The sequence below is a fragment of the Ambystoma mexicanum genome, chromosome 1p (genome assembly GCF_040938575.1).
Source record: "Ambystoma mexicanum isolate Mex_15411 chromosome 1p, UKY_AmexF1_1, whole genome shotgun sequence".
In the NCBI taxonomy this organism is placed as follows: Eukaryota; Metazoa; Chordata; class Amphibia; order Caudata; family Ambystomatidae; genus Ambystoma; species Ambystoma mexicanum.
The window spans coordinates 28,938,306-28,951,683 of NC_090921.1; the positions used below are offsets into that span (position 1 = coordinate 28,938,306).

The following is a 13,378-nucleotide window of genomic DNA, read 5'->3' on the forward strand; positions in this document are numbered from 1 at the left end:
GGAGGACTGGGAGTTCCGAACTTTAAGCGTATCATTTAGCTTTTTCCAGTCACTTCATTGTACCCTTTTTGGTAGACTCACCTGATAAATGGGCAATTGCTGAGGCGAGTTTGTTGGGCCCGTATCCTCCTAGGGCGATCCTTACGGCTACGAACACATTGTGTAAGAAATCGCCTTTGACAGTTTTTCTGAGAGAAACATGGAGACATGTACATGAATTGCTAGGATTGGTAGCTATCAGAACCACTCATGCATCCATATGGCTGAATCCGTTGATTTCTGTTGGAGGTAGGTCTTTATTCTGGCCTGACTGGTTTGTGAGTGGTATTTGCTGGATTGATGATGTCTTGGTGATGGTGAGTGGATTGATGAGAGAATTACAGGCAAGATTTAACATTGACCATTTCGGGACTACTGATTTCAGAATATTGAAAAGATGTATAGGTGATGATGTAGAGCAAGGGGGTGAAATGGTGAATCTTTTTCTTAAAGAGAGGGAGCCAGGTGGTTGTTCAATTGCTAGCAGGATTTACAATAGTATTGTGTCTGCTTATGAGGAGAATTCTGGGTTGAGGGATGAGTGGGGGAGGAGGTTGGGGTGTGAGATCTCGCCTGAGATGTGGTCTGAAATGTGTGTGAATGTTAAGCTTTGTGCTATTAATTTGGAGGAACGGTCGAGACAAGTAAAGATACTCAATAGAGTGTTTTGGTGTCCTGAACGCATGTTCAAGCGAGGGATGATTGATTTGGAGGATTGCTGGTGTTGTGGTAATGGATTGGGAAGTCTGGAGCATTTGCTTTGGGAATGTGTGCGTGTGCGGGGATTTTGGCATGATGTTTGTGGTATCTGTTTGCGTGTTTTGAATTTGGATGTAGAGTTGGATTTCATGACGATGATACTGGGGGGAGGTGAGTTGCTAGAGGACCTCTCTGTTTCACGGAAATATGTTTTGCTACGCGGTGCCAGTTTGGGCAAGAAACTGGTTCTGAGGGGCTGGAAGACACGGATTGCACCTGTTGTGGAAGACTGGATTGAGGGGATGTCGGGGCTTGTACTAGTTCTTTGATGGTTATTTGTAATTTATATTCTGTATGCATTTATCTGCTTTGTTTTAATTGAATTAGTTGATTTGCTTGTTTATCTTTGTATAAATGTTATAAATAAAATATTTAAAATAAAAAATACAAAAAATAAAAAATTGTGCACTTCTTATTCTTCATCCTGTCTGTTTTCAGTGACTCTAGGGCTGTGGCGCGTATTTATGTTGGACAGTTCCAATACTCCTCGACCTGTGCACATTGTAGGTTCGTTAGCCCAACATTACTCCTTCTCTCATCTATGATGCTCTTCGCCTGGGCTTTTCCCCGACTTTTAACCCTTTTAAATCTTTCTCTGTGGACAATACACTATGGTACCCATACACCTACATTTCTCTTGTGCGCTCTCTTGCTGTCTTTTCCTCTCTTGCTTTCTTTTCCGCTATTGCTGTCTTTTCCTCTCTCGCTGTTTTTCTTTCTCTTTGTCTCTTTGTGTATTTGTATCTCTCTCCTTTCTCCCTCTTGCGTTTTCCAGCACGAGTTGGCATAGGCTCTATGGTCTGCATGATCCCCCCCCCCCACTCTTCCCCAAACAAATACATTGCCAAACACAAGTCTTTTCGGGTACTGGCTGTTCCTCCCATTATCCGAGACTTCACAATCCTCTGCCACACTATGTAGACATAACGTAACACCCTGTTGCTAGGCTACGCTTCGGCTAGGCTACGCTTCGGCATTCGCTCTGCATGCTCGGTGCAGTATTGCTCCCCCTGCTTCTATGGTCTGTCATTTGTTTGGGGCTCTCTTATTTCCATCTCTCTCTGCTGTGTCAGTACATTATTCTACATTTCTGGCAGTTGTTGAAGAAAAATGGTTAAGCAGTCAGCTTTATTTCTTTGCAATTCAAAAAATACATCAGGTAAGCAGGTCTGACAAAAGAAGGCCACCCCGCCTACACTTTGCACATGTTTTGATGTTTTTCCACCTGCAAATTGTCTGTTGGATACATTTGGGGGTATTGCACATCACATCACATTCTAGTATGTATTTTGCCATTTAAGATGTTGCTATTTTAGGAGAGTCCTGTCTCTTGCTCTTACCTTTCTATCTAACCTAGTTGCCTGTCCTTCCGTCTATTGCCTTGTATACCTGTCTCTCTTGACCACCCCCAAAGTGAGGCTGATCAGAATTGCCACTATCATGAACCACTCCTCCTTGTACTATCTCTCAGAAGCAAAGCCTGGCTCTGGAGGCCTTGTCTAGTTCAGCAGTCCTGATGCCTAGGACATTACTTTCAAACATGGCTACTGGTGTTCCTTCTTAATACCAAACCTAGCATGTCATAGATTGAACATAGAAAACTGAAACCGATTGTAATGAGCTCCTAACACTCGCTGTGAAGCAGCTTTTGATATTTTATTTCTACCGCGCTCGTACACAAGTGTTTCAGAGCGCGACAAGGCAAGGGAAGGCAACAGGGGAGAACAAAACCATGATCTTACTAGGCCCAGTCACATTGAGAACGCCCAAGTGCATGGGAGGGGAAAAAAGCATGGAAAGGGGGAGAAGTGGAAAGGGCGAAGCAAAGGAAAAGCAGATAAATAATAAAGGCAACAGTCCGTGGTAGTGCAGCCAGCAATGGGCAAGTGCTGGGTTTAAGGCAACAGACAGGGTAGGTCTGATAAGTGCAGGAGGAAAAGGGGGGTGGGGTGGGCTGTATGGGTACAGATACAGACCCCAGTGTAAGGGGTGGCCCGGAGGCAGTGCGGGAAGGTGGCAGGGTGAGCAGGTACCTGGGCCCGGAGGACAGAGGGTGGCCAGGTGCACAGTGCCAAGAGAGAACAGATTAGCAGGGGAGAGGGGGAGCGAAGGCAGAAGAAAAGAGGAAGGTCTTGAGGTGCTTCCGTAACCGGAGATGGTTCTCCTCAAGTTTTAGAGTGGCAGGGAGGCTGTTCCAGAGGGAGGCCCCAGCCAAAGACAGTTCTACCCCCAGTTCGTTTCTTTGAAAAACGACTGACCCATCTCTTAGATGGTACATGACACCACAACAAATACACTCTCTCAATGCTAGCTACTCCCCATTGTGCTGGCGAGGCTGCGGGCGCATAGGGGACCTAATTCATATGTGGTGGGCTTGTCCACGGGCACAAGCATATTGGAAAGAAATCCTGAGCCACATAAAGGAAATAATGGGAGTGCCGCTCCCCATGGATGCTACAGTGATACTGCTGGGGGAGGCAGTCGAAGGCAGTTATGCAAATACTGGGAACAGGGCCACGCTCATAACCCACATGTTAAGCGCAGCCAGAATCAACTTGGCACACATGTGGAAAAATAAGCAAGGGCCGGTTGTGGCTATGTGGTGGGTTAAGCTATGGGGTATCATGGCCATGGAGAAGGTGACAGCATTGGCATATATGTGGATGCCTCTTCATGAGTTCACTAAAGACAGAGAACAAATGTACTTTAACCCCAGAATCCTGCGTAGTGTCTCTATCCTAGGATTGAGAGAGCCAGCCATTGACGGCCCTAGGTTGTAATGCACCGAACCACAGGGGAACATGTTTCGTGTGTTACCTCAACCGGTCATTATTGCGGATAATGACATAGGGAAAAGGGGGATGGGAATAATTTGTGTAACTATTATACTCAAGAACCTACTTAAGAAGATAACGAGAACTGTTTGTAAGAGGAATATTCAGAATATTACACTGTTTTCTCATGCATGCACGTAACTAAGGCCCTTGAGATGAAAACACAAAATTAAGTTTGTAAAAAAGAAAATTAAGAAACAACTGACCCCGAGGGAGGTAGAGGAGTGAAGAGCTCGAGAGGGGAGGTATTTGCGGAGGGATAGCTGAAGATATTTTGGACCCAGGCCCCAGAACGCCTTGTGGACAATGCAGAGGGTTTTGAATGTAATCCTTGCACCCACTGGGAGCCAATGGAGGGATGTCGGAGCTGGAGAGGTACGATCCTAGGGCTTGAGGTCAAGGACAAGTCTTGCAGTCCTGGTCTAGATTAGTTGCAGAGGCCGGAGACTAGAGGCAGGTAGATTTAGAAAGCGGCTGTTACAATAGTCCAACCTAGAGAGAACCAGAGCGTGGGAGACAGTGAGCTTCTGGGGGAAGGAGAGGAAAGGCAGAGTACCTCTGAGGAGGTGCAGTAGGAGGTTTGACTTTTTAGAGACATCAGAGATGTGGGCGGAGAAGGAAAATGTGGGGTCAAAGATGACCCTGAGGTTCTTAGCCTCGCAGGTGGGGGTAGGAGGAGGGCCAAGGGGGGCTGGCCAGAGAGTGAGGGGGAAGGATGGTGAAGGTGTGCCGATGAGGAGGATCTCTGTCTTGCTGGCATTCAGACAAAGATCATTGGCGGAACACCAATCTTGAATGGCAGTTAGGCAATCGGAGATGAGAGAGGGAGAGGAGGTGGCCGAGGGCATCCTGAAAATGAGTTGTCGTCAGCGTAGCACTGGAAATTTGAGCAGAAAATGGAAATGCATTGGGAGAGAGTTGCCAGTTATTGGTTGAAAAGCCAGGCCCCTGGGGAACACCACAGGTAGAGAGGAAGATAGATGATAGGAAGGACCCAAGTTGGACGTGGCAGGGTCGATCAGAGAGGAAAGAGGTCAGCCAGGCCATAGCCTGATCAGTGATACCCAGGTTATCACGGAGACGGTTGAGCAGGATGGTATGTTTGACCGTGTCGAAGGCATAAGAGAGATCGAGGAGGATGAGGACAGAGGGAATGTTGGAGAGCAGATCTTCACAGATTTTCAGGAGAGCAGTTTCCGTGCTTATGGCAGGATGTCCTGGGTTTTTGAGATAAAGTGAGAGGCAAGGGCATTGCAAAGAGCCTGGGAGGCAACAAGAGGAGTAGAGACTGCAGCAGGGCTACCCAGCTCCTTGCAGATTTTAAAGAGTTCGGCTGAGTTGTTAGATGCCGCAGAGACACAAGCTTGAATGTGGACTCTCTTCTTGTTGAGGACAGAAAATCGGTATTGCCTTTGTAGCAGGCGACAGGCCAATTTGTCAGAGGATGAACAAGAAGCCCTCCATTTCCCCTCAGTTTCTCGTTTCTAGTACCATAGCCATCCAGCACCTCCTCAGTCTCTTCCTCCTCACACGCCCTTATCCTCCATAAAAACTCCACAGGCCCAATCACACGGGGGACTTTGAATTCTGACACTAGGGCTCTGGCGGTGTTAATCTTCCACAGGGCACGTAAAAAGCTTCAAACTTCCCCTATAGCCATGTCTTGCTCACCCTGGAATCCTGAGTGTTCCAAATAAGGGTAAAGTTACACACTCAGAATACCTCAAAGACGTGTTATAAGTGGTTTCAGAAATTACTCCTTGTTCAGAAACAGATGTATTGTGCTGCAAAGCAAGTCTCTTTTTATTTTCCGGATTCCAGTGTACCGACGTACACAGGAGAGTTACATCCCACATTGGGCTTGTTCTGGTTATGCCACTTTGAATGCCTCAAACTGTTCAAGAGGTTGGCTGTTTTAACAAACCCTACCCAATTTGTAAGCAGACCTTCTCTTACTCTGTAAATGTACAGGGTTCCAATACAAAACCCAATTGCTCACCAGCAATCACTAAGGTTTGTGCTGAGCCTCTATTGTTGTATACAAATACCCCAAAACCACACACTGGGAAGAGAGCCCCAACTCATCCCCAGAGACTTCACCACAAATGTGCTCTGTGTTAGTGGAGTATTTTCCATCTGTCTCTGACTGGCTAACTAAGAAAGAATTATCCAGTGACCCTCTGCTATGTGGGACAGTGATTTCTCCAAAGAAAGTAACTTCAACATTTAGCAAATCTACATTTTCTTTATTTTCATTTTGTGCTTTTACATTTCTGATCAGGTTAAAGTCTTTGTAAAGGTAACTGGGGGACTGCCGGGGGAGGACTGTGACGCCACATAGTGTGCCTTCCTTGTCCAGATGCTTCCTTACACCTTGCATGACCAGGGGTTTTCATCTACAAGCCATAGTCGCTCATGCAGGCGTCCCACAACCCACAGCTCGTGTGTATTGTGCACCAGCTGAGGAGCCGAAATTCCTATTTCGGCAAAACAAAAAGCCATTAAGGAGAAGTTATCGGCGCTGGAATAGTGCTTTTATGCACTGCTCGGGGCCAGTCACTTCCTACAACCGCATACAGTCCAATTGCACCAGCTAACCAAATTCTGCTTTTAGCCCAATTGTGCTGGGAAAGAACCCCGCGACGAGCCTCCTCAGAGTGGGAGGCCGCCATCTTCCCACGGCGGGTAACGGGTAAGTGCGCTACCCTGTGTCACCTGATCCTTCCTCTCCACTCCCTTTTTGCCACATCCTGCACCACCCCCCCCCCTGGCCCCCAGCCCCACCTGCCTTACTTTTTCCTGCCTCGTCCCTTTTCGGTGCCAGGAACACTTGTGTTCCGTTGCGTCCCCGGCAGGCAAATGGCCGCCATGGAAAGGTTGAAGGGACTACCCGTAGTTCCCATCTCCCTGATCCATGACGACCATCGTTTTTGTAGTTTGTTCTCGAATGGAGAAACCTATAACATGCCGTTTCTCAATTCCAGAAAAATATTAGTGGTACTAATGGCAGTAGAACCCTCAGAGGGGCGCATTACCAGGCCAGTAATGAAACCCCACCACCCTCCTCGGAATCTATTGCTTAATTAAACTCCAGATACCCATTGCAGCTGTCCAAAAGCCGTTGCAGTGTTATTGGAAAACAAAACCAACCCTCCCTCAATTTCCAACTCTCAATGCTGCATTCTTGTGTTCATTCCCAATGGTAAAGAAAACATTTGTTAATGTAAACCGAACACAATCTGATTTACGTGTAGGTAACACTTCAGACACTGGGTGCGTGAATAGAAGCCTCGGTTGAAGCGTTGCTAGTCTCCCGTGATGCACTTGGTGGGCTATAGAATTAATTGGTTTTAAGCATAGGAGGTGTTGGGGTGGGGCTGCAATGGGTTACATGTGTTGAAGGGGCCATAAGTGGAGTGTTCGATGGCATCACAGTGCTGTAGCTCAGAGCTGTTCTTCAGCAGAGCTTTGGGTGCAATGGCTATACAAGTAGGTCCTCACACTGATGTGCTTTTAACTTTTCAGAAATGCATTTGCTTTAAACACTTTTCTCTTTTTTGCTATTCAGAATCTTTGTGGGAGGAGCCTGTGTTCATAGAAAGGATGAAAGAAGACCCATCTGTAATACACCAGGGCTTTGACACGGGGGAGCGGATGACAGAGGAGACGCAGCTTTCAGTCACAGACCCCCAGAGCTTAGAACGGAAGGGGTCTGTCCGCGACTCCAGGAACTCTGAGAAGGAAGTAGTCCTAAACTCCCAGGAATTTAGGGAGACGGTATTGTTCAGAGACATTCACTTGGAAGCGAGAAAAGAAAATGCAGTACAAACCCACAAGGATTCAGAAGAAGAGCGGTTTATAAAAATGCATGATGGTTTGGGTGAGGGGCCATCTGTCAGAGTCCACCAAAGAACAGAGGAGCATCCATGCATAAGACTGTCCAGTGGTTTGGAGGACGAGTCCTCTTCCAGAGTCCACCACAGTGGGGATGGGGAGCCAGATGAGGAGTTTGACAAAAGACCGCTAGGTACTTTGGCAGAAACCTGCCCCAGCACAAAGAAAAGGAAGAAGAGGAGGAGGAGGAACGCTCGGCAGCAAGGTGTGCATGCCTCCTTGGAGGAGGAGCAGGTAGTGTCATGCAGTACACCCCGAAAGCGCATGGAGGAGAACCCAAGTGCAACATTCCAAACTGCGCAAACACTCAGATCCCACTCCAAGTCATCCGAGGATGCATTTGTCAAAGATCTCCAGAGCTCGAAGGAAAAGGAGGGACGAACTACAGAAGATGGAAAGTCAACTCGTTGGTGTGTCACTAACTCTGAGGGGCAACAAAATGTTGCAGAGAAGGAGCCATTACTTGGAGATCAGCAGGAAGAAGCAATCGCAGAGATGGAAGAAAAAGCGCCATCAATTGATGATCAGCAGGAGAACGCAGCAAGAGACTGGACGGAGGACGAGGACATGTGTGAAGAGAGAATGGAAAGCACCTTTGCAGGTGAGCATCCATAAAATAAGTTCTAAAATATCCAATAGAAAAGTAATGTCTACCCTGAATTCCTTAAGTGTGTAGACTTTGCTGTGCACCTGCAAGATTACTGATATAGAGTGTGAGGGGTCAGAAATGAGGGCCGGACACAAAGTTGTCATTTTCTCAACATTTGACATGTTTATTAAAAATAAAAGGGGGATGGGATAAAGACCTCTCTGTCCCTATCCTAATCCTAACAAGAGTGCTCCTACCTATCAAACTAAAGCTAGATCTGACCCTCCCACTTCCTAACAAGAGTGCTCCTGCCCATCAAACTAAAGCTAGATCTGACCCTCACACTTCCTAACAACTAAGCTAAAGAAAATTGACCTTGTGTCCAACTATATCTGACCCTCACACTAAAATATACAACCAAGTGTGTAAGGTAAATGTATCTGTTTCCAGTTCCAGTGCAACACAAATGTGCAAAAGTCAAACTTCTAATTCCAGCAGCAAATTACTCCTTGTGTCCAGGGTTTGATTCCCTTACCCTGAATCAATTCAGGAAGACTTTTGAAAGAGTTGTTTTCCAACTTCTATTCAGTTCAATGAAAAATGGATTTCATCCAACACGTCCCTCAAATTGGAAAAGTAAATGTCTCTTCCGTAGAACACCTTTTTTCAAAACAAAGCAACTGTTTCTTTCTGGTTTGGGTTTCAACAAAGGTTCTTCAAATGTACTGAGCAGGTCAGGCCTCTACCAGCCTGATTCAGAACCCCTTTCGTTCCAGGCCCTCTTCGGGGTTCTCGGGTTCTCTACCCCCTTGTGGGATCTTTGCTCTCTCAGCCCCAAAAAGGCTATTTTCTATCTTAGCCTCTCTCAGGCTCTTTGGACTCTCAGCCCTTTTAAATAGTTTCTTTTTTCCCAACCCTGTGTTGGGGTAGTTTGGTTTTTGCCCCGTCTCGGGCAGTCTGTCGCTTCACCCTGCTTAGGCCTTTCTTTCTGTCACTCTGGCTTGGGACATGTGAACTCCTGTCCTGTTGTCGCTCACCCTGTAGTCCGATGGTGTTGCAGCACAAACCCTGTTTGACCTTCTGGTTTCTTACCACGGTTTGGGGTCTTTGCTGGCTTGCCCGTCCTCCTCCCTTTTCCCCCTAGGGTACCACAACCCCTCAGAAACCTACAAGTAGTCGATTCTAGTGAATGTACCATGGGGTGCCGAATAGAAAATGTATCCTATTTCGTTAGGGTGAAAACTCTGTAATAGGTCTCGTAGCCCATAGATCTCTAACATGTCCATCGCCTCAGCCCGGCCACCTTCCACTGGTTCCCTCGCATCAGGGTTGCCTGCCTGCCTGCCTGCCTGCCTGCCTGTCTGTCTGTCCAGCTTCGTATTTGCCCAGAGATTAAAGTCCACCCTCCCCCTTAGTATTACATGCCCTGAGGATTCCTGTATGATCTTCTGTATTGTTCGCTGTAGGAATCGGGGCTGGCCAGTGTTGGGGGAATACAATGTTGCCAGCGTGAAGGTTAGTATATGTGCGGGTCCCACTACCATGAGAGCTCTACCCTCTACATCTGCCCACACCATGGGAATTTCTAGATTCAACCCCTTTCTGATAAGAATCCCCACACCTGCCTTTCTGAGAGGCCCAGAGCCTCAGAGCCCCAGTGTTCCACTCCCATCTTAGAGTGCAGGACCCTGCGTTGCTTCCCTCTTACATACTTGGTCGCTTGAAGAAAGCGCATGTCAAGCCCCGATCTTCTTAACTCCCTACTCACAAGGGACCGCTGTTACAATTTTTAAAATGATTTGTTTACATATCCACAATTCGGTATTCTCTTTACAGGAAAGAGAAAATGGGAATTTAAGTTTTAGGAAACAGCGCATGTAAAGAGGAGACTTTATCTACTGATAAGAACCAATGGCAAAGGTTTATCGTAACAAATGGATGTCTAGAAAATAAACTTCCTAAAGTAGTTCATACTCAATTTAATTAATATAAACAGACATTTAAACAACCAATGCTCCATGGTTTCCTCTTCAGTGGGCTGTTTGCAAAACCCACAAATACAATTTCTTCAATCACTGGCACACCTTAGACCTGCCACTTCAACTGTTGAGCACAGATTTAATCGAAATAACTTAGGAATTATTTAAGATAAGTGTGCAAAACATCCAACATTCTTTCTGAGCTAACCACTTCACTGAACAATTTATATTTCTGAATTGCGTCACTCGTTATGCCCCAATCAAACTCCCAGTATCGCTTTTTCACGTATGTCAGATTTGGCTCCCAGTAAAAGGTAATACACAGTCACATTTACCTATGAAATCTTCATCTTCTTTAGCAGATTTTCCTAGTTTCATCTTATTTAAATCTGCATATATTGTGCTCTGCAGAGACTAACATTTTCAAGTAAATTGTAAGGAGTTGCCAACATATATAAACTTGCAAGGATAATGAGCCCAATTGATATATGATGAGCACTGTTAGAACACCTGGGGGAAGACACACATATCGTTACTCCAAAGCATGCCTTCCAGTTTACGGAATTCCCAGTCAGTGTTTTGTAGTATTTCTCAACCATATTAAACCGGACATGATTGTTTATGGCAGTTCAGAAGTTGGTGGGACACAAAGTGTCCATATTTATGATTTATTATTTTCATTTTGGCAATAAAGATTGAGGTGTTACTCTGTCAGCTTCAACAAATCTCTCCTGTCTGAATTCTTCTTTCCCCATGCCTCTTGCACAGTAGCACACACTAGTACCATTTCGAAAGGCACCTCCTGTCTACCCTCATCTTTCCAAGCATTCCTGCTTGGGTTCTCCCAAGATGTTAATTAGACATGCAGTATTTCTGCTGGCAGCTCTCCCAGGGACTGAGCACTCCTGTTTTGGCTAACTTCCTTTTAAAGCACAGCCTCACTCCACCTGAGGTTGTTTTTGTATTGGATGCAGTGAGGCTTTCGAGGCTGATCTGTCTCTTGGTTGGTCCATGATCCCAGTGTCATGTGGTAGATCAGGTGGCAGCTCTAGCTCGAAGGCCATATGAGACCTGCTTGCCATCTTGGTTTCTCCTATGGTGGTAACCGAGTCAATGATGGCTGTCTGCCTGTGCTGCTTGTATGCTGTTTCCAGAAAAGCCTGCAAATCCGTAGTCTAGATCCATGGATCCGCAAACCTCACCAATGCCTCAAAACTGGAGTTGCAGGCATACATCAGATTGCAGACCCCAAGAGGGGGCACTTGGAACCTTAATGTCTTTGTTCCTAAGATGTTAGGACTTTGACCTCACTACCCCAACTATTGTTAAGCACCTGAAATCGGAACTACTCTAAGCATTCTATCCTCTAGTCAAGCACTATGTTCCTTAATAAAAAAATAAATAAACATGAATACAGATTGGGAATTCATGATTAGACGTGTGACTAACCAATGCTTGCAACTACTAGACAGTGTTTAGGAGGCGCAGTGGAACCATAAGGTTTTACAACTAATTGTGAATAAATGGCACAATATTTTAATAATTGTTGGCTAAAGTAGACACTGAAATGGAATAACTTGAAACTCTAAATTCTTCTTCTCTTGTTTCCTGCAGGCGAACTAAAAAACTCAATCACTGAACTCAACAAAACACTTGATGATTGTCGGAAAGAATTACAACAGAAGAAGGTGAAAAAATGTAGAACCTCTCCTCCAGATTATAAAAACGATTTAGTGTACACCTGGATGGAAGTATACAATATAAAACCAAGAAGAAAAATCAAAGGGAGTGCTACATCTTCAGAAATTTCCAGTTCAGATTCGGAGTCTCACCATCAGGCATTAGGCGAGTCCTGTTCTAAACCTGGACCCTCTGAGGGAATACGGACGAAAGTGAATCTGTTGGAAGCAACCCCTGAGCCATTACCATCCTCTAGAGGCTTTGTTAGGGGATCAAAGAAGACAAAACAAAGCAAAAAGAAAAAAAGGTAGTAGGCTGCCACACGTGAATTGAATTAGAAGTTACCTTTATTTCAACATTTCTGTCCACATATAACTTTACAGCATTAGATGACAAGGTGGAAATATACAAACGTATTCAGATAATGTATTATAACATCGGATCTTAATGAATTGTAAAATAAAGATTTTAGATCTAAAAGTACCTTCAGTCCACAAATACAGACTTCATCCTTTGGGTACTTATATCAGACCCAATCAAAGTCTTAAATGCACCCAACATTAATGCCAAACATAGTTGTACAGCCCAGAGACGAAGGCAGAGGTCTTGTTACCACAGGCCTCAGAATCTGCACTTGCCACTAGCTATTGAGTAATAATGTACTCTTTCAAGTAATATATTGTGTTGTGTGCTTGTGGTGCGGTGTGAGTGGCTTCCATGCCTGGAGTAATAATGTACTCCTTTCAATTAATATATTGTGTTGTGTGCTTGTGGTGGGGTGTGAATGGCTTCCATGCCTGGCTTATAGCTTGCAGCATGACATTTTACACTCTGGGATCATAAATTTAACATACTAAAATATGTTTGCCCCAATTCAATAACATGTACTGCAACATATTGCTTGTGAATGATCTTAGTGTTGAATTTAACAATATTAAAGACAAAGTCATTCCTAAAGTATTGTAAAGGAAGTGGATTATTGAGCTGTATCCTGTGATGGCCGTCTGTTATTGTCCTCAAAGATTCATGAAGATTGATAAAACCCTATGCTAGGCACAAACCATTGACTGCATCTTCTACAGAGAAACATTGCAGATGTTTATAACTTCTGTACAGGGGGTCACAACATATTTTAAAAAGATACTGTTGACTTGTTTTACAAATGTTGCGAGATATGCAGATTATCGCTCAGGACAATCTAATCTTTGGCACGGATGTATGAAGTTAATATAACTCTAGGTGAACGGGTACTCCTGCTAGAAGTAGTAGTTGAGTTGAACAAGAAAGTCTTGCTACAACTTACACCGTGTGCAAAATAACTTTAAAATGTTTTAAGACCCAGACTACAGGCGTATCTATAGGCTCTAGCACAGGCCCTCTTTAGGATAACCTTTTATGTACTATTCTGAAAAATGTGTTTCTGAAGAATTCAAAATGGGCTGCCAAAGTGAAGAACTGGTATTAATACAGTGATGATATTGTTGGGTTTAAATGGAAACCTGCAAGCAATTTGAGGAATAATTCCAATAAATAAATACAATATAAGACACAAACTCGCCTTGAAATCTGGAGCACAGGCGCACACTTTCTGGATGTTCAGGTTA

General features: G+C 44.9%; 1 protein-coding gene across 2 annotated transcripts in view; it reads left to right on the forward strand.

Annotated features, from left to right (window-relative positions):
- The window catches only part of LOC138564982 (uncharacterized), a 49,666-nt gene extending 36,935 nt beyond the window's left edge, over positions 1-12,731 (forward strand). For both annotated transcript variants that reach the window (XM_069642946.1, XM_069642947.1), the window contains exons 3-4: positions 7,201-8,127; positions 11,709-12,731. In XM_069642946.1, the coding sequence (XP_069499047.1) occupies positions 7,201-8,127; positions 11,709-12,085 (1,304 nt within the window). In that variant the 3' untranslated portion in view covers positions 12,086-12,731. The remainder of the gene's footprint in view (positions 1-7,200; positions 8,128-11,708) is intronic.
- Positions 12,732-13,378: the final 647 nt, after the last annotated feature.